Below are 27,500 nucleotides of genomic sequence, written 5' to 3'. Positions count from 1 at the left end.
ACACAGAGACGCAACATCCACAAAAAATATGATTTAATGTTTTTTTTATCAAACAGCATGTAATTAAATGATGTTAATACTGTCACCGTTATTCTTCACAAATATCTTCTCATCCTATTAAAACTTATTTGTTCTCTATAATCATAATTTTTATCTTTTTACAAAAAACTTTTTTTTAATCAATGTATTTTCTAGAAATACACTCCTGATCAAAATCTTAAGACCAGTTAAAAAATTGCATGAATTTGCATTTTGCACTGTTGGATCTTAGGAAGGTTCTAAGTAGAGCTTCAAAATGCAAAAAGAAGAAATGGGAACAAGAGAACAAAAGTTGTGAGCAGGCAATTTATTGAAAACAACAATTTAACTGAAGTAGGCTGTTCATCAGCTGATCAAAAGTTTAAGACCACAGCCTTTAAAAGCCAAAATCTGTGCAGAAATGTGGATTCCATGTCATTTCCTGTCCAGTAATCACACTGTGAAGATCTCTTGATGGCAAAGGCAAAACAGCTCCTGTCTTTGAAGGTGGTAGGATTGTTGAACTGCACAAACAAGGCCTCTCACAACGTGCCATCGCTGCTGAGGCTGGACGCAGTAAGACAGTCATTTTGCATTTCTTAAAAGATCCTCAGGGTTATGGAACAAAAAAATCAAGTGGTAGACCCAAAACAATCTCACCGGCGCTGAGCCGGAGGATCTGAATGGCTGTCCGTCAAGACACGGGACGATCCTCGTCCCACATTAAGGCCATTACTGGTTCTGACTGCAGCCCAGTAACCATCAGACGGCATCTGAGAAGGAAGAGCTTCAAAAACAAGAAACCTCTTCAAAGGCCACGTCTCCTTTAGACTTTGCAAGGGAGAAGCAAACATGGGACATTCAAAGGTGGAAGAAAGTTTTATTCACTGACGAGAACAAATGTAACCTTGATGGTCCTGATGGCTTCCAACGTCACTGGCATGACAAGGAGAAGCCCCCTCCACTGTGCCTACGCGGCACAGTGGAGGGGGCGCCATCATGATCGGGGGTGCTTCTTCCTTCAATGGAACAATGGAGCTCCAGGTGGTGCAGGGTGTCAAACAGCAGCTGGCTATGTGGAGATGTTGCAGCGGGCCTCCCTCCTGACTGAGGGCCCTGGTCTGTGTGGTAACGACTGGGTTCTTCAGCAGGACGACGCTCCAATTCACAAGGCCCGTCTGACCAAGACTTTTTTCCAGGAGAATAACATCTCTCTTTTGGACCATCCTGCGTGTTCCCCTGATCTTAATCCAATGGAGAACATTTGGGGATGGATGGCAAGGGAAGTTTACAGAAATGGACTTCAGTTCCAGACAGTGGATGCCCTTCGTGAAGCCTCTTCACCACGGTGCAACATTCGCACTAGACTTTTGGAAACACTTGCACCAAGCATGCCAAAAGGAATTTTTGAAGTGATCAACAATAATGGTGGAGCTACTCATCACTGAGTCAGTTTTTGACACTTTAATTTCTGTTTTAGGAGGTTTTTTAAATTTTTTTAGCTGTGGTCTTAAACTTTTGATCAGCTGATGAACAGCCTACTTCAGTTAAATTGTTGTTTTCAATAAATTGCCTGCTCACAACTTTTGGTCTCTTGTTCCCATTTCATCTTTTTGCATTTTGAAACTCTACTTAGAACCTTCCTAAGATTCAACAGTGCAAAATGCAAATTCATGAAATTTTTTAACTGGTCTTAAGATTTTGATCAGGAGTGTATCACAATATTAATCGGGAAATATACATTTTCTTCCACAAAATACAATTTTCTTAAAACATTTCCACCCTTTTAGAGAAGTTACTCTTCACAGCCTGTGACTCACCTGACGGAGGTTTGTCTTGTGATTGGACGTCGTCTGTTTCACCCTGGGACGTCATCTCGTGGTCGGCGGCCATGTTTTTTGGGTCACTGATGGTTTCCTCCGGATGTGGAACCACAGTCGTTCTCTGGATCTTGGAGGAAGGTTCTGGGTCGACGTGTCCGTGGAGCTGGTCCAGGACTGCCTGGACGATGGGCACCATCATGGCGGTGGTGGCCGTGTTACTGATCCACATGGACAGGAAGGCCGTCACTCCCATGAAGCCCAGCATCAACCTGCGAGACGGACAGAGACGAGACTGTGGAATCAACCAGAGGCAGCCATTACTATCGCACAATGCTAACGGGTTAATGTGCTAAATTAAAATCAAAGTCGAGCTGACGGGATGTTACACAGATTGTAAATAAAGATGACATGACATCTCCTCCACTGTGAAGACAAATCATCTCTATCTCCCCCTGGTGTCGGGCTGTAGTATAGATCCTAAACCTCCTCCATGTTAGCAGTTGGGACATGGACCGAACTAAAAAATCAAAGTGGACGTTAAATAAATGTTTGTCAAAGATTTCAGAGATATTTAGTGATATAAAAACAGGCTTAGACATACTGACTCAGGATAGGTCGAATGGGTATTAGGGCGGGACCTTGATACCACGGCTCCACCCCATCACTACTGCACAGACTCTGACTGCAACTTACGTCATCAGGACAAGATGGCAGCTTCTGGCTTCATTCTTATACAACAGTAGGACGTGAAGATGCGTCGTCCATCTTTGTTTACAGTCTCTGACCTGAATCTATTTAATCTCTTTTCTCGAGTGATGTTCAGTAACTTAAAACATCTGTGTTTATTCTGAAAGGTCGGCTGGGTGTCATGTGACTCACAGAGCGGGTCGCACTCCGACCAGCAGCAGAGCTCTGAGCGCGATGCGTCTGTGGAGGTTCCACTGCTCCACGGCCACGGCCATCATCAGCCCCCCCACAAACAGCATGTTGGTGTCCTTCAGGTACTGCATGCACACCTGCACCACAAACACACACACACACAAACACACACACACATACACACACACACACTCAGTCTCTATCAGTGTGAGATCTAAACTGATAAAGTTACATCAGAACTAAAGAAAAAAACTAAGTTAACTAATGAACAAGAACATCAGTAATTGTGTGTGTGTGTGTGCGTGTGTGTGAGTTTGTGAGTCTGTGTGTGTGTGTGTGTGTGTGTGTGTGAGTCTCTGTGTGTGTTTGTGACTCTGTACGTCTTTGGACTCCATGATGCCGAGGACGGGGAAGAGGATGGTCGGCAGCAGCGCCGTCACAGCCAGTGGCAAAACCTCAGTGCACCAGTACACCGCCATGAGGGCGATGACATAAGCACAGGCAGCTTCCTGCACACACACACACACACATGCACACACACACACACACACAAAATATTAATCATGAAACTGTAAAAACAAAAGAACAGAACACGTGTGGCTTAATTTGATCCTCTACATGTGACACCTGTAGGACGTCTCGATCACACACACACAAACACACACACACAGACCCACACACATACACACACACACAAACACAAATACATGCTTTGATGATGAAGTGTGGGTTTCTGGGAAACCTTCACTGTTTTACTTTGATTCTTAATGAATCATTTACCAGCTTGAACAGAAACAGGATTTATTCATTTTTTCACTCACGTTAGTTTGATGAACACATTTAAAATAAACCTTCTATATTTCAATAGATGGTTCTAAGATTATGATTAATTCAGATTTACAGAAGCAGCTGTTTCAGAAAACAACATCATCACTAAATGGAAAATAATCCTAAATATCACTGTGTGAATATGTTCATGAGGATTTGTTAAAAAGTGTAAAATGAATCTGTCCACGTGAAACAGACCTGAACAGATCAAAGTCAAAGTGAATCTTCAAACTGTTCAGACTCAGCTGTCAATCAGTGACAGGAAGTGTGAAAGTGACCTGTGGAATTATTCACTGCTCTGAAACCAGTCAATGACGTCCTCACACACAAACACACACACAGACACACACAGACACACACACACACACACACACACAGAGACAGACACACACACACACACACACACACACACACACACACACACACAGAGACAGACACACACAGAGACAGACACACAGAGACAGACACACACACACACACACACACACACACACACACACACACAAACAAACACACACACACACACTCAGACGCTCACACACACACAGACAGACCCACAAACAGACACAGACACACAAACACAAACACACACAGACAGACACACAAACACAAACAAACACAGACAGACACACACAAAAACATGAAAACACACGAAAACACGAAAAAATGAAACCTGGTTGAACTGGTTGAACTGGTTGTATGAAGGAGTCTCACCCTGGTGCTGATGGCGAGCGGCAGCAGGATGAACGGGCTGCAGACGAGGATGAAGACGTCCTTCAACCTCCAGACCTGCTGCAACATCTTCACCCTCAGAGGAAGAACGGCCATGAGTGAAGAAGAAGAAGATCAGAGAAGAACGGTGAAGGTGAAAGCTTCTCTCTGTCTGCTGCTCTCTGTCTGTCCAACAGGTCGACAAGACATGTAAGTGTGAGTGACACACACACTGTCTCGCACACACAGTCTCACACACACACTCACACTCACACACTCACACACTCACTTACACACTCACACACACACACACATGCACTCATACACACACACACAGTCACTCACACGCACACACACTCATACACACGCACACAGACTCATACACACTCACATACACGCACACACACACTCACACACGCACACACACTCATACACACTCACACACTCACTCACACGTACACACACACTCACACGCACGCACACACTCCGGAAAGGATGGAGTTAGCAGACCAATGACAGCCTTGCGGGCTGTGTGAGGCTTACGGAGCTTTGTCTATATGTGGTACACCCCAAAATATTTAATTACTTTAATAGTAATTTTAAATTTATTTAATTACTTTAATAGTAATTTTTATTTAAGGTTATTCTTAATAATATAATTATTCTATTTTTGAATGACCGCATTATTAATGACCGCAGCATCCAGGCGGAACATTTGGCACGGCAGCAGTTGCACCCCGTGCTGTGTCTTTGGGGGTAACATCCGCCCACAGGCCAGATGCTGTCTGGATAAAGAAAAGGATGCATCGTGTCATTTTTGCTGTGAATTCTTCCTGTTGTCTACAGGTCAGTAGTGAGTGAGAGTCACCGACGTTACCTCTTAAAGCTTCCCATGATCACCACGGGTGTCATTGAGTTATGTTCATGTTGTTTTGATTATTTATTTAGATTTGTAAAAACGGAGAAACTCCGCTGGGCAGTGAGGCGGCAGACACTCGCGCCACTAGGTGGGCGGGGCTACACTCGCCTGTAAGGTGTTTATTTTTACCTGCGTGTCGTCTTGCAGGCGGGTGATGATCAATATATTGTATACTTTACATATTGTATAGATCAGCTCCGATAAACACAGAATGTTATTAGTTCTATATTGTTAATGTTTGTACTGTAAATTGTGTTATATTTTAATAAGATGCTGTCTGGACAAAGAAAAGGATGCATCGTGTCGTTTTTGCTACTGCATTCTTCCTGTTGTCTACAGATTTAACTTTGCTGCTGTGGTCCCAATCTTGGGACCCGTAACAAATTATGGGGGCTCGTCCGGGATCTCTCTCCACAAGAATCCTCAAGGGGAGCAGATCCAGTGATATCAGAACCACAAGGCCAAGGCGAGGTGACGTGATTGCAGCCGTGACAACAGCTGGTGGGTGTCCGAGAGGGGAGATCAGAGTCCAAGGAGGGTCTTCATTCTTCCAAGGGAACCGCACTGCTGTTCCGTCACACACATCATGTCCACCGCACGCAAAGAACTCGTATGGAACATCAAAAAGAACTTGTTCAAACTCTCGGGCAGCGAGAGTTAAAAGTAGAGTAGGAGCCAGAGCTTTTAGCCATTGTCGTATCTTTGAAGCAGCAGTGTCTTGTCGAAGTTGGTGCTTGAAGAGAGGAGACGCGGACCCAGAACTTGCAGCATAACAGAATTTATTACACAGAAGTTACACAGGTCAGACGGGCTCCATGGTATGCCCGGAGAAATCACAAAGGCCAGATAGTGAAAATCTGGCTCGCCTCTGCCAGGCAAGTCCTTTTAAAGAGGAGGTGTTGTAAACAAAGCTATAGATCAAATGACGTAGCACATAGGGTCTATGCCTAAATTTGGACATGTTTTTAGTAACTTCAAGTTGAAGTCAACCGCCAAATCTTTGATCCTTCCTTAGCAGGTCAGATACTTTACGATAGGTCAAAGATCAATCCAAAGAGGGGGACAAATGACCCTAACATATGGAATAGCACTTACAAAGCCTGAGAACGTCAGAAACAAGTAACTCAGAATCATAGCATGCCTTCATGATATGTGACCATGTTAGAAAGTTCCAGTAGCTGAATTTACGACACCATCAAGCCCCTCGGCTGTGGAATAATCTACCACTTTCAGTTTGGGAGGCAGACACCATCTTTTCGTTTAAGAGTAGGCTCAAAACCTTCCTTTTTGATAAAGCTTATAGTTAGAGCTAATTAGTGCGGCAGAACGTTACTTGTTCTATTTTATGACACATGACACACGGAGCTTCTCTTTCCAGCTTCTCCTTCCTCTTCTCCATCCCTATCCCCCTTCCCCGGAATCCCTTTGCTTTATCACCCGCAGATCCAGGGCCTCTGTGGCCGCACCATGGATTGCGGTTTGTGGATCGTGCACCGGGGGTCGCGGTGGTGGATCCATTGTGGCGGATTCTGAGTCATGTGGGCTGATCGTGGTGCTGGTGGCGGACCCTGTGTCGCGTTGGCATTGGGCACGGGTGGTGGACCAGGACCGCGGTGGTGGCTCGTGATGGGTCCTGGTGGGCGGCGGTGGACGGTGACTGAGGACTGGAGTGGCGTCTGGTCTGGATGGTGGATCGTGGTCTAGATGGTTGCTGAGCATGGACTGTGCTTGCAGCGGGACTGCTTGGCATGTCATGTTGGGGTTGTCCTTCGGGATGTCTACCCTCATCAAATGCTGCTAGAGACTTTGATTATTGATGATGTTCTCCTGCACGTGGCATCTATTGCACTTGTGTCCGTCCTGGGAGACGGATCCTCACATGTGGCTCTCTCTGAGGTTTCTACGTATTTTTACCTGTTAAAAGGGTTTTTAGTAGTTTTTCCTGACTCTTGCTGAGGGTTAAGGACAGAGGATGTCACACCCTGTTAAAGCCCTATGAGATGAATTGTAATTTGTGAATATGGGCTATACAAATAAAATTTGATGGATTGATTGATTGAAAGAAGGCCAACACAGACATTCACTATGACCCCAGAACCATCCAGGAAGTTTTCCTCCACACTATATAACAGGGCCTAGGGTCTAAACACACAGACATCAGACAACAGTTGAGACCACGCCTCTCAAACAATCATGTGGCTGATGAAGACATTGTCAGTCAGGTTATGAAGATTCTCAGCGACGAAAATGAGCACCAGCGCAGGCTAGGTTATGGTCTTCGACAGAAAGCAACAAATTTACACGAGTGTGCGAGTGGACGATATAGAGCAGACTGCGCACAAGAAAGAACAGCAGACAATTCAACAGCTCAGTACTCAGGTCAGGACTCTGACCAACATGGTTGCAGCTTTAATGGACCAGCAAACGACAGCTATGCACATAGCACCCACCCTAAGTCCGTACCTGTCCATATGCTTGGTCAGATGCAAGCACACAGCATTACATCCATTCCCAGTAAAATTCCTCCTTCCACACCAGGCCAACCCTCTCTCACAAGGAAGGGTAAAATACCAATATGTACCAACTGTCTACACCATGGCTTAGAGAACTGTAACCACTATTTTGTATGTGGGGACCCAGGACATCGGGCTGTTGGCTGCTTAAAAAGAGCCAGGCAGCAGGGAAACGGGAACCGACCTTTGTTGAGGGACAACCAGAGGCCGTTTGAGAATTCCAGTCCCAACCAATAACCCCCACGCGTAAGCAGCATGACTCAAAACGCCAAAGATGGGACAAAAGAGCTGGTGACACTTTCCCCAAAGAAACACCAGAAACCCCTGACATGACCATACGCACAGCACCACTGATAGGCAGAAAAAGTTTGCTAAAATGTTTTATCAGTGGCTATGCAGCTACAGTGTTGTTTGATTCTGGCTCACAAGTAAGCATCATTGACAGGTCGTGGAGAGAGAAATTTATCCCCAATCACCCAGCACGACCACTAGAAGAACTACTTGACCAAGGAGAAAGCCTCAATATATATGCGGCCAATGGACAGTCAATTCCATACTACAGATGGGTGGAGCTTACAGCTAACCTCACTGGAAACGACAATCCAAACCTTGCAATTCAGGTCCCCTTCCTTGTCAGCCAGCTTAGCCTCCCTCAGCCTTTATTAGGAGCTAATGTTCTCCAGGAAATTATAAATGGAGAAGAGTCTTCGACTGATGCACACGCCACTATTATAGGTCTCCTTCGAAGATCCCTTGGAGAAGAACAAGCCAAAGCAATGGTTAATTTCATTCAGGCCCAAGAGACGACAGACCACAGTTTGGCAAAAATCAGAGTAGGCAGGGAAGATGTGACTATCCCAGCTGGAAATACATTACGTGTACGGTGCAGAATACCACCTAGCTTCAACGCCTCTGACTCTGTTGTCCTATATTAATCCCCAGAAGAAAGTACTAGCTTAGAACAGCTTAGTGTGGGGGAAGGCCTCTTAGAGATCAGTAAGAACAGGTGGCCTTTTGTTCATGTGCCCATCTCCAATCACACTAAGCATGAAATAACCCTCCCAAAGAGAACCACCCGTTGACCTCAGTCATCTTACTCTAGAACAACAACATCTAGTTGAGAAGGTGCTGCAGGAGGAGGTGGCAGCACCTCCTCAGACAGTGGTGACATTAGATGCATCCCCTCTCTCCAGATGTCAGTCAGGCTCAGTGATGACATTCCCGTTCAGAAAGCTTATGCTTCCATTCCTAAGCCACTGTACAAGGAAGTAAAAGAATACATCCAGGAGTTGTTAGTGAAAGGATGGATTGTAAAGTCTAAGTCGCCATATGCCGCCCCTATTGTTTGTGTCAGAAAGAAAGATGGTTCATTGCGCCTTTGTATTGACTACCGACTGCTTAGCAAAAAGACTGTGCCAGACAGACATCCCCTTCCCCGTATTCAGAACTTGATTGACTCGCTTGGGGGCTATAGCTGGTTTTCCATCTTAGACCAGGGCAAAGCCTACCACCAAGGGTTTATTGCAGAAGGTTCGAGACATCTCACTGCCTTCAGGACTCCTTGGGGTCTATACGAATGGGTCAGAATACCGTTCGGGTTGTCAAATGCACCAGCAGCCTTCCAAAGAAGCATGGAAGAAATGCTTGAGACGCTGAGGGATGAGTGTTGCATCCCTTATCTTGCTGATGTCCTCTGCTTCTCAAGGTCTTTCGAAGAGCATGTTGAGGTGCTGCGCCGTGTACTCCAAGCTCTACAGCGCCACAGGGTTAAGTTGAGGCCAGAAAAGTGTGAGTTATCTCGCAAAGAGGTCAGGTACGTTGGTCGGCTAGTGTCTGCAAATGGGGTGAGAGTAGATCCAAAAGATGTTGAGGCAGTTCAAGCATTGAAGGAGAAAACTCCACAGACAGTAGGAGATGTTTGGAGGCTTCTAGGTTTCCTTAGCTATTACCGAGCATACGTACAAGACTTCTCACGTATAGCAAGACCACTATATGAGCTGCTTCAGGTAAAGCCCAATTCATCACAACCCAAGCCTGTCAAGGGGAAATCAAAGGGGCCTCAATTGCTTTCATGTACCCCCGTGGAATGGAATAACCAACACCAGCAGATTCTTGAGCGCCTAATAGACATTCTAACCAACCCACCAGTGCTAGGATACCCAGACTTCAACCAACCATTTATACTTCACACCGATGCCTCTCAACAAGGTCTGGGAGCAATCCTCTACCAGAAACAGGACGGAAAGATGAGGGTGATTGGCTATGGGTCTCGCACGTTAACACCAGCAGAGCAGAGTCATCATCTCCACAGTGGTAAGCTTGAGTTCTTAGCCTTAAAGTGGGCAGTGTGTGATAAATTTAGGGACTACCTGTTTTATGCCCCTCACTTCCAATCTTCACCGATAACAATCCCCTGACTTACGTTATGAGCACGGCTAAGCTTAATGCAACAGGACATCGCTGGGTTGGTCAGCTTTCAGACTTTCACTTTGAAATAAGATACAAACTGAATGTTGATGCAGATACCCTTTCTCGTTGTCCCTATGATATCAATGCCTACATGAGTCAGTGTTCAGAGGGATGGTTAGAGGAGGCAGTGTGCGCCACCTGGGAGGTGCTAGGACAGCCCGGCAGGGGGAAGTAACATGGGTAGCCTGTCAGGGCCCCTGCCTCACCTGCCTTCTAGTTTCTCTCTCTCTCTTTCTCTCTCTCTCGCTTGTTGCAGGTGGCGTCACTAATTATTGATGAGGTCCTGGTGTGCTGGAGTTGGGGCTTTGATTGACCAGCTGCCTTTATAAGCTCCACTCCTGCTCTCAGTCGGTGCCGGACTATAGACTAAGCTTAGTCAGTTTATACAGCCAAAGAATCAAGTTAGACTCTGAAGCCTGTTTGTTCCCTGTCTGACCTCCTCTGTCTCCCTGCCCAGGACCAGCAGCTGGACTATTTGCCCCGACTCCAGCCCCAGCCTGCCTGCCTGCCTACCTGCCTGCCTGCCTGCCTGCCTGCCTGCCTGCCTGCCTGCCTGCCTGCCTGCCTGCCTGCCTGCCTGCCTGCCTGCCTGCCTGCCTGCCTGCCTGCCTGCCTGTTATTTGACTATTGGATTCCAATAAAGCATCCTTTAACTTTACTTCTGCCTCAGCCTCTGTCTCTGCCTCTAAGTCCCAAGACCTGGCCTTAACATAGCCAGCCTTAACATCACCTCTCAACAGCAGACAACCACAGAACCTTTCCCTGTTATTGACCATAATAAACTGGTAGACGAGCAGCGAAAAGATGCTGCCATTAGGACATTTTAGAGTTAAAAGAGAATGAAACAGAACTGACTGACAACAGACGCAGGTCTTTGGACAAACACACAAGAAAACTCTCAAGAGGAAAACACTTGGTCGCAAACAGCTAGTCTTGCCAGCCACCTTTAGACAGACAGCCCTCACTCACTTGCACGACAACATGGGACATGTTGGTGTCGAGAGAGTCCTTAGTCTTGCAAGAGAGCGTTTTTATTGGCCTTTTATGAGTAAGGACATTGAAGAGTACATCACCAGAAAGTGTCAGTGTATAAAGCGGAAAAAGCCAGCTTTAAATGACAGAGCACCTATGTGAAGTCTAAGCTCAAACTCGCCTCTTGAACCCGTTTGTATAGACTTTATTCACCTTGAGACCAGCGGGGGTGGATACGAGTATATCTTGGTGGTAGTCGACCACTTTACTAGGTTTGCCCAAGCATACCCCACCAGAAACAAGGCCGGCAAAACTGCTGCTGACAAGATTTTTAATGACTTCGTCCCTCGGTTTGGATACCCTTCTAAACTGCACCATGATCAGGGCCGGGAGTTTGAAAATGAACTGTTCAGAGCTCTCAGACAGTTGTCCGGCGTGAACCATTCCAGGACCTCCCCTTATCATCCACAAGGCAACCCTGCAAAGAGGTTCAATCGAACTCTGTTGCAAATGCTCAGAACCCTAGGTCAGAAAGAGAAAGAGAGCTGGAAGGATCACCTGCCTCATGTCCTTCATGCGTACAACTGTACCAAACACGAGTCGACAGGCTACTCGCCATATTTTCTGTTATATAGTCACCATCCACGTCTTCCTGTTGACCTTCTCTTCGGGTTGGTGGCAGAGGAAGAAACAAAAACACCAACAGGTTTCGCAGAAAAATGGGCAGAGAAAATGGTCGAGGCCTACACAGGATAGCGAGCACAAACGGCAAGCAGTCAAGTGCTAAAGGCAAACATTATTATGATAGAAGGAACAGAGGTGTGACTCTTCAGCCAGGTGACCGGGTCCTTGATCACAATGTTTCCCAAAGAGGAGGTCCATGCAAACTGAAGTCCTACTGGAAGAAGAAAATCTACATTGTCAGAGAACAGCTTGGTGATAACCCAGTTTATAAAGTGAGTCCTGAGACAGGGGGCCGGCCCATCCGCACTCTCCACCGAAACTTGTTGCTTCAAGTAAATGACTTACCTGTAGAGCAACCAACCTCTGTCGCACCTGCAAAGTCACAAAGGAGAAAGGAAATCTCAAAACCCGTGAGAACAAGTGAACAGACGCAGAACCATGACACAACAGACTCAGATGACGAAGAGGAAAGACCACGGTATTGGCTAAGGATGCCAAGGGAAGTACCAAGAGTTGAAAATGACATGCCGCACCAAAGAGTCATCTGTCAGACCCAAAGCCACCAGGAGCAGATTGGAGCTAGCCTGGAGGAACCTGTTCTCGATGAGCTTGCATCTGAGAGGGGAAGTGTCATTGAGGAAGCACAAGGACAAGATGACAGAGTGCCCTGCACTGAGGAACATCAGCCTTACAATGAGCAGGAACAGTCTCAGGCTTGTGACTCAGACATAGAGGTCCAAGAGACTCAGACTACATTGAGGAGGTCTACTAGAGACAGACGCCCTGGCCAGATGTTCACTTACACCTCCCTAGGTCAACCAACTTACCAGCCACGTGTCACTGTGAGTGCAATAGGGACTCAGCCCATAGTTTACACTCACCAATATCCACAGTCTTACTTACAACCATTTCGTTACACACCTATCACATATCCTACATACTTGCCAATCACCTATCCTATCCACTGTTATTGAATGTTCGATAGACACTTTAAATGTACATTTGTTTATCATTACTAATGTTCCTTCATGTATAAGTTTTGAGTAATTATAAGCTTTATATTTGATGTTTCGAAAGTTATTGTGAGTTATTGAAAACTGTGCTATTAATAGCAAGTGTCGGGAGCCACTTTTTGTTTGTGGGGGAGTGTGTGGTACACCCCAAAATATTTTATTTAATTACTTTAATAGTTATTTTAATTTATTTAATTACTTTAATAGTAATGTTTATTTAAGGTTATTCTTAATAATATCATTATTCTATTTTTTAATGACCGCATTATTAATGACCGCAGCATCCAGGCGGAACATTTGGCACGGCAGCAGTTGCACCCCGTGCTGTGTCTTTGGGGGTAACTTCCGCCCACAGGCCAGATGCTGTCTGGATAAAGAAAAGGATGCATCGTGTCATTTTTGCTGTGTATTCTTCCTGTTGTCTACAGATTTATCTTTTCTGCTGTGGTCCCAATCTTGGGACCCGAAACATATAGTTCGAAAAATTGGGCGACACACTAAGGCACGTAAGGGCTCTTGTGCTTGTGGGCCGTGAAAACACAGAAGCATGTATTGGCCTTTGTACCTCCTAGTGTCACCCTCACATTAAAGTGTTTCTACTTCAGCATCATTAAGAAGAAGATTTAAAAAGAGAGTTTCAGTTTCTACAGGATCAGTGAGCAGACACACAGAGACACACACGATCAGGAGCTGCTGCTTTAAGATCAGAATGAAATTAATCACGTGGACGAGGTGGAGACACAAACATGATTAGAAGTTTAATAAGAGTCGAGGTGTGAAGACATGACAATATTATTATTATACTTTCACACTGCTGGTACTTGTTGATAATTATAACAGTAATAATAATAAATGTCAATGTTTTTAGATATTTATTGTCTATACATCATATAAGTACAACGTAATGTAACATGTACATTTTGAAACATTTACTTCAATAAAGACTGAATCTGCAGTTTCTCAGTAAAACAGTGAGAATGATATTTACTTTATTGATTAAAAACTAAAAGTCGTTGTTTAATTTCCTGATTCATTATTACTTTAAACAAAAAGATTCACGGATGAAAACATAAAAACAGAGAAGACCCATGTTTCCTCTAAATAATGTGTTTGAAACTTCACTGTGTTTATGTGAGAATTATGAGACTTTTCTGGAGTGAATCAGTTTAGACAGAAACGTTCGTATCTCTCTGGACTGGATTCCGTAGATGAGCGGGTTCAAGCTGCCGGGGATGACGTGGAACAGAATGGCCGACAGCTTCCTGTAGTCCGAGTACTGAGGGAAGCGATGCAGAGTAATTACAATCATTCCACTACACAACATGATCAGGTACAGACACAGGTGAGTGCTGCAGGTCTTCAGGGCCTTACTGTTCAGAGACTGTTTTTTACTGGTCACACACACAACTGTGATCTTAGCGTAGGTGAGAACTATGCTGCCGATAGAAGCTGAGAACAGGACCACGGTGAACGTGAGGCCGTAGATGTTATTAATAAACACACTCTCACAGGAGAGTTTGAACAGCGAGGCGTTGTCACAGTAAGGATTCATGATCAGAGTCCTGCATCGGTTCAGTCTTATGGTCAAACCCAGCAGAATCCCCACCAGAACAAAGGCCACGCCCCAGGCAGACACAGTCAGCTTGACCACCATGTTGCTGGTCATGATGGCGGCGTAACGCAGAGGATTACAGATGGCCACGTATCTGTCAAAGGCCATGATCATCAGGATGGTGTGACAGGTGGTGGCGAACATGTGCACGGTGAACGCCTGCAGCACACACTCGTAGTAGCTGATGAGGCGCTCGGAGGGCGGACGCAGGATGTCCGACATTACCCCGGGCAACATGATGGAGTTTCCCACGATGTCATTGACGGGCAGGTTACAGAAGAGCAGGTACATGGGCTGGTGAAGGTTATTATCTATGAAAATCAGCACCAGGATGCCGAGGTTTGCTAAGATGATGACGATGTAGGAGAGGAAGAAGAAGAAGAAGACAGGGTAGACAGAAACCTGGGTGACCTTTAACCCCTCCAGCTGCAGGGTGTCGCTGTTCAACGTGAAGTTTTCCATCAACCTGCAAACAGAAGCTCACGGATCAGTTCTCACATAGTTTAAATAAACAGAGTTCTAACTGCAGACCCTGAATCAGGAAAAACATTAGAAATGAAAGAGGATTTAAATGAGACAACATGAAAACAGATGAACCTTCAGTTTCTGTGAAGTTATCAAACACCGAGAGAACCAACTTCTGCTGAAGCCGGGAGCTGGATTCACTTTTATAGAGAAGTCGTCACCAGGGGCAGGAAACTCGGATCATCTGGGAATTAACCTGAACAACTTCAGAGTTCAGGTTTAAACTTCTTCACCTGAAAGCAGCAGCTGGATGAAGTGAGTCTGATGTGTGAGTGTGAACAAGAGAAAGTTTCCTCCTTCTCTCCCTGAGCGTCTGTTCTCTGTGACTCTGCTGAGTGGGTTCCATCTCCTGAGAGAACAACTGACTGAGAGTCACAGACACAACCAGCTGAAGAGTGAAGCTGAACTCAGATCAGTTCAAACACTCTGAAGTTATTAACAACCAGAGTTTATCTCCAGTATTCAGCAGGAAACTGTGAAACATGAACAATTCTGAACAGTTTGGTGGATTTGATTCACTTCAGACACAGAGACCACCACAGTTCACCATGTGTGGCTGCAGGGGGCGCTGCTCATCAGTTACAGGGACAGAGTGATGATTTGTTTTATGTTTTATTAATGAATTATTATGGGTGCCACCTAGTGGCTGGCACCCCTAGGCAATGTGCCATGCAAAGCATTGCATATTATTATTCTGTATACTTAATCTTATTTCTTCTTCAAGTATATGTATGATCATTTCTCCACTCATGCAATCCAATGTACAGGACAATCTTTGGAATGAGAAGTTTGTTTCTAAACTGCTCTAAACAATAATATAGATATGTACTTGTTCGTCCAAGCCTTGTAATTCTCACTGTTTTCTTTTCACGGATAGGAGTTGTAGATTTTGAATTAGAGCATTTTGTTCGGGACACACGCGCTGGGGGAGGGGGGCCAGAGGGGGAAGGAAGGTCAGTGAGATCTATAAATAATAGGTGGTGCAGGCAGTAGAGCAGAGGGACAGTGACCCAGATGTAGTGGGTTCAGGTCCCAGTGTTGGCGGGAATTAAGCATTGATTCTTTGTCTTTCAGGGGGCAACTGATGAACTCTTTAAATAATCAAATGTCCATGATTTTGAAAGACAATGTGATTGGCTCTTCATCAGATTCCTGTATTAGTGTGTAATATGATCAGAGCCCTGGCCTGAAGAGACCTATGACTGTATGCAGTGTTAGTGATAGCGTCGCCTACTGATCAAGTCTCTCTCTCTTAAAGAGGACATATTATGAAAATTCCACTTTTGTAGTGCTTCTACACGTTAATTTGGGTATCTGGCATGTCTACCGTCCCAGAAACTCTGGAAAAAATCAACTCCCGCGATTTGTTGTGGTTCCTCTCTGTCAGAAACGATATGCTAGATGGTGTTACGGGTGGTTCTTTGGTTGGACCCCAAAGCAGACACAGAGAGCAGTCTAGTGTTGAGTGAGGTTTATTTTAACACCAGAAAATAGAGCAGGCAGGCTGTGGAGGCAGGGTGCTGGCTGGCCGAATAATCCAGGGGGGAAAACGCAGGAGGGAAAGCGAAAAAAACCGAGGAGCAGCAACAAGGCACACCGAGGAGTCTGTGTAACAAAAGAAAACACTAATGGTTAAATACGAAACAAAATACGAAGGGCGAGAATCAGAGGTCGTCATGGGTACGCTACCGAACAAGACGGAATTATCTGGCAGAGTAGTGGAGTCGGGACCAGGCTTTTATGGAGTGGATGATGGGTGAGTGATTGCAGGTGTGCCTTGTTTGCTGAAGTGAGGAAGCCAGCCACACCCCCTGCCACAGACACCACCTGCAGGACAGGAACAGAACAGGAGAGGGAGACAAAGACAACACAACCAACAACAGAATCACCACAGTACCCCCCCCCCCCTCAAGGGACGCCTCCTGGTGGCCTACCCGGCTTGTCCGGGAACTCAGAATAAAAATCATGGAGGAGTGTGTGGTCGAGAATGAGGGAGCGGGAAATCCACTGCCGCTCCTCCGGCCCATAACCCTCCCAATCCACCAGATACTGAAACCCCCTGCCTCGCCGACGTACGTCCAATATCTTAGTAACCGTATAGGCAGGGTGGTCATCAATGCTCCGGGTGGGTGGCGGGGGCTCGGCCGGAGGGCTTAGCGGGCTGGTAGACACTGGCTTGAGGAGAGAGACATGGAAAACTGGGTGGATATTAAGAGAGGGGGGAAGCTTAAGCTTCATAGCACAGGGGTTAATAACCCGGTCAATTTCATACGGGCCAATAAATTTGGGTGTGAGTTTCCGGGATTCTGTTTGGAGTGATAAATCCTGGGAAGATAACCATACTCTCTGACCGGGTTGGTAATCCGGGGCCGGGGTACGATGACGGTCCGCTACTCTCTGATTGCGAGCAGCGGTACGGATGAGGGCTGCCCGGGCCTCACGCCAGACTCGACGAGCACGCCGGAGATGCCCCTGCACCGAGGGTACTGCCACGTCCGTCTCCTGAGCTGGGAAGAGTGGAGGTTGGTATCCGTTGGCAGCCATGAACGGGGACATCCCTGTGGCGGAGCAGACCAGGGAGTTGTGGGCGTATTCTACCCAGGGGAGGTGGGTGGACCAGGAAGCCGGATGGCGGGATGAGACGCAACGCAGAGCCGCCCCAAGGTCCTGATTTGCCCGTTCTGTCTGGCCGTTCGTCTGTGGGTGGTAACCAGACGACAAGCTGACCGACGCCCCCAGCGCCTGGCAAAAGGCTCTCCAAACACGGGCGGAGAACTGCGGACCCCTGTCTGATACAATGTCTACCGGGATGCCATGGAGACGGAACACATGCTGCACCAGAAGAGTGGCCGTCTCGAGGGCGGATGGCAGCTTCGGCAGGGGGATGAAGTGTACCGCCTTGGAGAAGCGGTCAACGATGGTAAGTATAACCGTGTTTCCCTCCGAAGGCGGCAGGCCCGTGATGAAGTCGACGGCGATGTGGGACCACGGCCGGTGGGGAATGGGCAGGGGACGGAGCAGGCCGGCAGGAGCCTGATGGGAAGCCTTACTCCGGGCGCAGACAGAACAGGCGGAAACGAACAGCTTAGTGTCTGCAGCCATCGAGGGCCACCAAAAACGTTGTTGTATGAGAGTCAAAGTCCGGTGGGAACCAGGGTGGCATGAAATCCTGGAGGAATGCCCCCACTGGAGAACTGCGGATCTGGCAGCTGGAGGAACAAACAGACGGTTAGGTGGACACCCATGAGGAATTGGTTGGTCCTTCTGGGCTCCCTGGACCACTCCCTCGATCTCCCACCCAGCTGCTCCAACCACACAGGAGGAAGGTAAGATGGTACTCCCCGCAGCATCCTCCACCGGAGGGGCGAACTGACGGGACAAAGCATCTGGTTTGATGTTCCTGGTACCGGGTCTGAAGGTTAGACTGAAGTTAAAGCGTCCCAGGAACAAGGCCCACCGAGCCTGGCGTGAGTTCAGCCTACGGGCAGAGCGAAGGTAGGAGAGATTTTTATGGTCAGACCAGACTATGAATGGGTGAATAGAGCCCTCAAGCCAGTGCCTCCACTCCTGGAGGGCCAGGACGACCGCTAATAACTCCCTGTTTCCTACATCGTAGTTCTTCTCCGCCGAGGAGAGCTGGCGGGAGAAAAAGGCGCAGGGGTGGAGCTTCTGGTCAGAGGCGGTTCGCTGAGAAAGAACCGCCCCCACACCGGAGTCCGAAGCATCCACCTCCACCACGAACTGAACAGCAGAGTCAGGATGGACAAGCACTGGTGCAGAGGAAAACAAAAACTTTAGTTTAGCAAACGCCGCCTCTGCTGCCGGCGACCAATCAAAGGGGATCTTAACTGAAGTTAACTTGGTCAGAGGTGTGGCAACTTTGCTATAGTCACGGATAAACCTACGGTAGAAATTGGCGAATCCTAGAAACCTCTGTAGTTGCTTCCTTGATGTAGGAGTGGGCCATTCGGCCACTGCCTGAACCTTGGCAGGGTCGGTCTTAATTTGCCCTTTCTCCACAATAAACCCCAGAAAACTTACAGACGAAACATGAAACGTACATTTCTCAGCCTTAGCATACAGTTTGTTCTCGAGAAGTCTTTTAAGCACCAGTGAAACGTGTTGAACATGTTCTTTGAAATTACGTGAAAAAATCAAAATGTCATCTAGATAAACAAAAACAAACCTATTCAACTTATCCCGAAGCACATCATTAATAAGTGTTTGAAAAACAGCAGGTGCATTGGTGAGACCGAAAGGCATTACAAGATATTCAAAATGTCCCAACGGAGTGTTGAAGCCGGTTTTCCACTCGTCCCCTTCCTTGACTCTGACCAGATGATAGGCATTACGAAGATCCAATTTGGTGAAGATGGTTGCTTCGTGTAGGGGCCCAAAGGCTGAGTCAATCAGGGGAAGGGGATATTTATTCTTAATAGTGATGTCATTTAATCCTCTATAGTCGATACAGGGGCGGAGCGACTTATCCTTCTTGGCTACAAAGAAAAAGCCAGCTCCCATAGGTGAAGAGGAGGGTCGAATGAGGCCGGTTTTGAGCGAGTCTGTGATATAAGCCTCCATGGCATCTCTCTCGGGTTTGGACAGATTGTACAATTTACTGGACGGATAGGGGGTGCCCGAAAGCAAATTGATGCAGCAATCATAGGGTCTATGAGGGGGAAGGGACAAGGCACAATCTTTGCTAAACACATCTTGGAGATGGTGATAAACAGAGGGAACAGAGGTGAGATCGACCGGTTTGGGTGGAGATGGTGTGGTGGCTGGCCTGGAGGGAATGGCAGAATGCAAACAGTGGGAGTGACAGAAAAGACTCCAATTGGTTATGGAGGAAGTGGACCAGTCTATGTGTGGGTTATGGAGCTTTAGCCAAGGGAGACCTAACACTAGCGGAGACGTGGGAGATGGGATAATGTACAGGGATATGGATTCATGATGGTTACCGGAGAGTAGTAGCGAAATGGAAACAGTGCGGTGAGTGACACGAGCCAGGAGCCTACCATCAAGGGCAAACACATCCTTGGGCTGAGGAAGAGGCTCAGAGGGAATGTGGGATTGGACAGGGGTAGGGAACCCTGCGACCATGACACGGTGCCCTTAATTAGCAGGCGAGGAGAGGACAACGAAATAGATGAGTGGCTCACCAGCGCCCCTCCGGTGACTGATGAGCCCCCCCTTTTGGCAGTGCAGGGCAATGAGCCATCTGATGATCCTCCTGCCCACAGTACATGCAGAGCCTCTGGAGGCGACGACGCTGACGTTCCGTGGGAGTGAGCCTCATCCGTCCTAGTTGCATGGGCTCCTCGGGGCAGAGAGGAGAAGAGGCTGTCCGCGGAGGAGTCCCGTGGGGAGGGGATGGCGGACGAGAAGATTCCGGAGAACCCCGATGGTGAGAGCTCATTGTCTGTCTCACGGGAGGGGCGTGTCTCTCTCTCTCTGATCTCTCCCTACGTCTCTCACGGAGCCGGCTATCTAAACGAATAGCTAAAGAAATTAACTCATCCAGAGAGGTGGTCTCGTCCCGTGCCACTAACTCGTCTCTCAACTCCTCCCGCAAACCCCGGAGGAAAACTGCCTGTAGGGCCCGCTCATCCCACCCGCTCTCGATTGCGAGAATGCGGAAATCTATGGAGTGGGTTGCAACTGAATTTTGCCCTTGGCGTAGCGAAAGGAGCCGACTGCTGGCCTCCTTGCTACGTAGGGGATGGTCGAAAACCCTGAGAAATTCGGTGGAGAATGACTGAAAGGAATCGCAGATGGGGGAGTTAGCGTGTGATATGGCAACAGACCAAGCCGCGGCGCGTTCCGACAGGAGGCTCATAACAAAGGCGGTCCGCGACTGGTCTGAGGAATACGTGAGTGGCTGCTGATCAAAAACGAGACTGCACTGGTGAAGAAATTGTCTACATGTCCCTAATTCTCCTGAATACCTGACGGGCGTGGGGATGAAGGGTTCCCGGGGTTGTGCAGAATGAGCGATGGGAAGAGCTGGTGGTACAGGAGCAGGAGCTGGAACCGGAGCTGGAAGGTGGACGGGAACCGTCGTGGTGAGGTGAGTAGACAGCTGGTCCAAGCGGCCACCGACTTGTGCCACATTAGAGGAGAGATTCTGGAGCGTCTCCATAATCTCTTGTAGAGCCGTCTCGTGCTGACCCATGCGAACTCCGTGGTTCGAAAGAGCTTGTCTAAATTTATCTGCGTCTGCGGGGTCCATTTTGGCCAGATAATTCTGTTACGGGTGGTTCTTTGGTTGGACCCCAAAGCAGACACAGAGAGCAGTCTAGTGTTGAGTGAGGTTTATTTTAACACCAGAAAATAGAGCAGGCAGGCTGTGGAGGCAGGGTGCTGGCTGGCCGAATAATCCAGGGGGGAAAACGCAGGAGGGAAAGCGAAAAAAACCGAGGAGCAGCAACAAGGCACACCGAGGAGTCTGTGTAACAAAAGAAAACTAATGGTTAAATACGAAACAAAATACGAAGGGCGAGAATCAGAGGTCGTCATAGGTACGCTACCGAACAAGACGGAATTATCTGGCAGAGTAGTGGAGTCGGGACCAGGCTTTTATGGAGTGGATGATGGGTGAGTGATTGCAGGTGTGCCTTGTTTGCTGAAGTGAGGAAGCCAGCCACACCCCCTGCCACAGACACCACCTGCAGGACAGGAACAGAACAGGAGAGGGAGACAAAGACAACACAACCAACAACAGAATCACCACAGATGGGATCGAATGGGATTGCGACCCAAAAATACGTCATGGTCTCGCTACTTGGCCTTTTGACCACCCCCCACCATCATCTCACCAGCTCCGGGGAGAAACGGCCCGGGTCCCCGGCTTCCCGGCTAGCGTTAGCTCGCAGGGTTAAGGCGCTCTGCCCTCTCCCCGGGTAGACATTACATTACATTTTAAGTGACTCACAATAAGTGCATAAAACCTCAAGGGTACAGACCCAGGACAACAAGAATCCAGAAAGTACAATTTCTTCAAAATAAGGGAAAACTACAAAGGGCTATAAGTAAGTGCCATTTAAGTGCTTAAGTTTTTTTATTCAAGGTATAGTCGGAAGAGGTGTGTTTTTAATTTGGGCGGAAGATGTGTAAACTTTCTGATGTATGGATGTCGATGGGGAGCTGGTTCAACCAATCAGGAGCCAGGACAGAAAAACAGTTGTGATTTTGATGAGTGTTTAGCAGTGAGGGAGCAACGAGCCGATTGGCTGAAGCAGAGCGGAGTGAACGAGCTGGGGTGTAACGTTTGACCAGGTCCTGATCCATTCACAGCATGGTACGCAAGTACTAATGTTTTGAACCGGATGCGAGCAGCCACTGGTAACCAGTGAAGGGAGCGGAGGAGCGGAGTAGTGCGAGTGAATTTCGGTTGGTTAAAAACCAGTCAAGCTGCTGGTTTCTGGATGAGCTGCAGAGGTCAGATGGCAGTAGCAGGTAGACCTGCCAGGAGGGAGTTACAGTAGTCTAGGCATGAGATGACCAGAGCCTGGACCAGAACCTGCACCGCCTTCTGAGTGAGAAGGGGGCGTGTCCTCCTGATGTTGTACAGCATGAATCTACAGGACCGTGTTGTTGCAGTAATGTTGGCAGTAAGGGAGAGTTGGCTGTCGAGTGTCACACCCAGGTTCCTAGCAGTCTGAGTGGGGGTTAACACGGAGTTGTCAAAGTTAATAGTCAGGTCATGCGCGGAGACTCTTTCCCTGGAAGGAAAAGTAGTTCAGTCTTGTCAAGGTTAATCTTCAGGTGGTGTGCAGACGTACACTGAGAGACGTCAGTCAGACAGGCAGTGATTCGTGCTGCTATCTGTGTTTCAAATCGGGGAGAAGACAGGATCAGTTGGGTGTCATCAGCGTAGCTATGGTAAGAAAAGCCATGTGAGTGAATGACAGAGCCGAGAGAGTTGGTGTACAGAGAGAAGAGGAGAGGACCAATAACTGAACCCTGAGGGACCCCAGTAGTGAGAGGACAAGGTTCAGACACAGATCCTCTCCAAGTTACCCTATAAGTGCGTTCATTGAGGTAGGAAGAGAGCAGGGAGAGAGCAGAGCCTGAGACACCGAGGTCCTGAAGGGAGGAAATGAGGATCTGGTGGTTCACTGTGTCAAATGCAGCAGAGAGGTCTCGAAGGATGAGGACAGAGGAGAGAGAGGCTGCTCTAGCAGTGTGAAGCTGCTGAGAGACAGCAAGGAGGACAGCCTTAGTTGAGTGACCTGCCTTGAAACCAGACTGGTGAGGGTCAAGAAGGTTATTGTGGTTAAGATAGGAGGAGAGTTGATTAAAGATAGCATGCTCAAGAGTTTTGGAAACAAAGGGAAGAAGAGAGACGGGTCTGTAGTTAGTTACTTCAGACGGGTCAAGGTTGGGTTTCTTCAGGAGAGGATTTATTCTTGCCTCCTTCAGAGAATTAGGGAAACAGCCAGTTGACAGGGAAGTGTTGATAAGATGGGTAAGAAAAGGAAGAAGGTCAGGGGCAATAGTCTGGAGAATGTGAGAAGGGATGGGGTCAAGGGGGCAGGTGGTCGGGCGGGCGGAGGTTACCAAGGTCAGAACTTGATTTGGAGACAGGGGGGTGAAAGAGGAAAGCGAAGGTGATGAAGATGAAGTTGATGGAAGTGTGGTTATAGAAGGAGGATCAGAAAATGAAGAGCGTATGTCATCTATCTTTTTTGTAAAGTAGTTGACAAAGTGGCTTGGTAGAAGGGAGGAAGGAGGAGGGGGACTGGGAGGGTCGAGGAGGTTGGAAAAGATGGAGAAGAGTTTTTTGGGGTTAGAAAATTAGGATTTAATTGCAGTTTGGTAAAAAGTGCTTTTGGCTGTGGAAATCGAGGCAGAAAAAGAGGAGAGAAGAGACTGATAAGCGAGCAGGTCGTCCAGGTGTTTAGATTTCCGTTATTTCCTTTCTGATGCTCGCATAGTGGCTCTGACGGCACCAAGTCAGGCAACCACGGAGCTGGGGAGGACTTGTGGACCTGTCGTGACGTGAGAGGACAGAGAGAGTCAAGAGAGGAGGACAGAGTAGAAAGGAGAATGTCTGTGGCAGAGTTAGGATGCATGAGTGAGAGAGTCAGTGGAAGGGAGGGCTGATAAAACAGAGGAGGCTAGAGAGGAAGGAGAGAGGGAACGAATGTTGCGACGGACAGGTACCGACTCTGTGGATGTGGTAGGGTTGTTGTTTTGAGATAGTGGGAGAGAGTAAGAGATGAAGAAGTGGTCGGAGACATGAAGTGGGGTTACAGTGAGGTTAGATGTTGAACAGTTTCTGGTGAAAATATAGTCCAGGTGGTTACCGGCTTTGTGAGTAGGAGGGGAAGGACTGAGTGAGAGAGCAAAAGAAGACAGTAAAAGTAAAAGGTCAGATGACTTGTCTGTCTGGATGTTAAAGTCACCCAGAAGGATAAGTGCAGGGCCATTTTCTGGGAAGTTTGACAGGAGGACGTCTAATTCCTCCAAAAAATCTCCTAAAGAACCTGGTGGACGGTAGAGAACAACAATAGTTAGTTGTACCGGATGAGTAACTGTCACAGCGTGAAATTCAAAAGATGTTTGGGTAAAAAGTGGAAGCGAGAAGAGAGAAAAACTCCATTTGTGTGAAATGAGTAAACCTGTGCCGCCACCCCTACCAGTGGGTCTAGGTGTGTGGGTGAAGGAAAAGGCAGTGGAGAGGGCAGCTGGGGTGGATGTGTTGTCCGGTGTAATCCAGGTCTCAGTGAGAGCAAGGAAGTCAAGTGATTGCTGTGTAGCAAAGCCAGAGAGGAAGTCTGCCTTGCGGGTAGCTGACTGGCAGTTCCATAGGCCCCCCGTGACAAGGTGTTGGGTATGTGTGGAACGGGTGGGATAGATAAGACAGGAAAGGTTACAGTGTTGGTGTGAACGAGTGCAAGGCCTATAGTATGTACGAGTAGAAATGCGCACTGAAATTATACACATATTCAAAATAAAAAATGCAGCTTTATACTCAGCCTTCCCCTAAGACTCCAACGAAAGACTCCTTTGTCTTTATCCTCCGAGTCTTCATACGATGAGTCTTCACAGACGCTTAAGCTGACACTCCAAACACTTCCTGGTTTTAAACCAGAGTTAACGATAGTCGGCTACAGCTGTGGTGACCACGCATCCTGCTTATGAGCCAATCAGGCACCAGGTGTTAATGGCCCAGCAATAGAAACTCAGCTGAGTTTAATAACAAAAGAAACTTGTCACTTTAATCAGTGAGTTTCCCCAAATCTCCTAATTTGCCAGAAACTGTTTCTGGACAAAGTCTATTCACCTCAAGAGGAAGAAAGTAAAATAGAACTTAGTCCTTAACAGAATTGGAATAAAAATCAAGTAATTTAACTTTAGCCGGTTCCTTTTTTAACTATCAATCACTTGAGTGAAACTACAAATAGTGAACAGAATCAATAAACAAACAAACTCCTGTCTCATACAATTCAGGAGTATGAGAGACAGCGCCGACGGAGCCGGGCCGGTGGAGCCCGAGCTGACACTGCCGACACGGTGCATTACGGTGAAGCCCTGAGGAGGGCTGTTTTACACAGGGTAAAAAGGTGCTATTTTAAATGATCCTTGTGGTATTTTGACAAAAGTATGTTACAGAAATTTCTGTCAGAAATTAAGACCCCAAGGAACCATTTCATCTGTGGTAAACTTGGCATACGATGGGTCCTTTAAACCAGTCTCTCTCTCTCTTTCTCTCTGGGTCTGTCTCTCCTCCCCAAATTTTTTTTTGTGAAAGTGAGAGAGAGAGAGAGAGAGAGAGTGTGTGTGTGTGTGTCTGTGTGTGTGTGTGTGTGTCTGTGTGTGTGTGGGTGTGTGATTTCCCAGGAGTCTCAGTGACCAGCAGGTTAATAGAATCAAAGCAGTGTTCAGGGGCCGACGGACAGGAAGTCGCTCGCTGGAGACGACCTTCTCTTCAGCTTCACACCTTCAGGCTATACTCCATACACCATTGCGACCTCTGATGCGCGATCCACAGATCGTAAATCCATGGTGCGGCCACAGAGGCCCTGGATCTGCGGGTGATAAAGCAAAGGGATTCCGGGGAAGGGGGATAGGGATGGCGAAGAGGAAAGAGAAGCTGGAAAGAGAAGCTCCGTGTGTCATGTGTCATAAATTCCCTTTGCGTCTTAGCGTCATCAGGGTTTTTACCTTGTAATCAATGATACAATGATACAGGCTGAACTTGAGCTACACTGAGGCTCAAGGTAAATCTGACTGGCTACTGGTTTGTATGGTAGAACGATGAAAACCATGTGGCCCACTCAGTAGATCAGACATCAATACCTCTATGCCTTTTTAGACTAAACACTTCCTATTTTAGAAAATAGAAAAAGTTACGTTCTGCCGCACTAATTGATGATGGAACAGATGAGTGAACCAGGTGAATGAACCATGTGTGAACCAGATGAGTGAACCAGGTGTGAGCTATCAGTTTATCAGTGATGATCTTATGACAGTGAAGTGATATGTCTATTTATATATTTCATCGTCCCTGTGCATCCAGAATGTTGTTAGCCTAGCTTAGCACAAAGAGCATGAATCCACCAGTGGTCAGTTCCTTCTTTTCTTTCTGGAATAAAATGTGTGTGTTGACCAAAGTGATGAAGTTCTAAACATGTTGTTGTTATTTGTGTCTCTGGTTCTTCTTCCTGTCAGCTGGAGATGAGTCCCTGCAGACTACTGCCCCCTGGTGTCCGCTCTGATAAACATGTCTGTTGTCCCTCAGGACAAATTACATCAGAAACTGTTGATAAGTGTTTAGTTGGTAACGGCTCGTTAAGCTTCCCCTGTGTTCACAGATATTAACGCTCATTAGCGCTGCCGTGGTAACTGGACACACAGTGATGAAACCACGGGGCCGTCAGGAGGCGGAGCCGTCCCCAGAGCTCCCAGCATGCAACAGAAACAAACAAAGTATACCCCTTTAGGGTCAAAACTGAACTAACACAAGTTTCTTTTCAATAATAACTTTTTGTCAGTTGATGTAATGAATGTAAAAGAAACATGATACGTCTGAACATTTCTAATATACATTATATATATATATATATACATTTATAACATGTTGAATGTTTCATAATCCAAACAGTTTATCACAGAAACACAAGAACAGCTCATCAGACACATCAAATCAGATTCATCCAAAAGACTGAATGAAAGTTTGGATCTTTCATGTTTTTGTGTTGATTCATTGAATAAACGAATCCAGTTCAATAAGATTTGCACATATTACTTCTACAATACTATCCATGGCTTCAGGTTTACTGAAATATTTATGTTTTAAACACATCTCACTGTGTTTATTTGGTGAGGATACTTTGACCTGAGCGTTTGTGTCCATGGTAACAATATTAAACATCTGATTGGTTTAGTTTAGTTCAGGAGAAGATGTTGATCTCGGTTAAAGTGACTCTGCGATAAGATTAAAGGATGTTCGCTATCATGGTTACTGTAAAAAAAGATGGATTCCAGAAACACAGTGTTTCATCCCCCCCATGTCAAACCAGAAGA

General features: G+C 47.0%; 2 protein-coding genes across 2 annotated transcripts in view; both read right to left on the bottom strand.

Moving 5' to 3' along the window:
- The window catches only part of LOC128456869 (Na(+)/citrate cotransporter), an 11,055-nt gene extending 6,282 nt beyond the window's left edge, over nt 1-4,773 (bottom strand). The window contains exons 1-4 of the mRNA XM_053441270.1: nt 4,263-4,773; nt 3,101-3,229; nt 2,721-2,857; nt 1,839-2,110 (exon numbers count right to left, since the gene is read on the bottom strand). Coding sequence (XP_053297245.1) covers nt 1,839-2,110; nt 2,721-2,857; nt 3,101-3,229; nt 4,263-4,376 — 652 coding nt within the window. The 5' untranslated portion in view covers nt 4,377-4,773. The remainder of the gene's footprint in view (nt 1-1,838; nt 2,111-2,720; nt 2,858-3,100; nt 3,230-4,262) is intronic.
- Nucleotides 4,774-13,967: 9,194 nt separating this feature from the next.
- LOC128457093 (olfactory receptor 146-like) lies at nt 13,968-14,903 on the bottom strand. The gene has a single exon (XM_053441617.1). The coding sequence runs from the start codon at nt 14,901-14,903 to the stop codon at nt 13,968-13,970; it is 936 nt and encodes a 311-aa protein (XP_053297592.1).
- Between the last annotated feature and the right edge of the window lie 12,597 nt (nt 14,904-27,500).

Source organism: Pleuronectes platessa, chromosome 15 (assembly GCF_947347685.1).
Source record: "Pleuronectes platessa chromosome 15, fPlePla1.1, whole genome shotgun sequence".
Taxonomy (NCBI): Eukaryota; Metazoa; Chordata; class Actinopteri; order Pleuronectiformes; family Pleuronectidae; genus Pleuronectes; species Pleuronectes platessa.
This window is presented reverse-complemented; position numbering and strand designations above follow the sequence as displayed.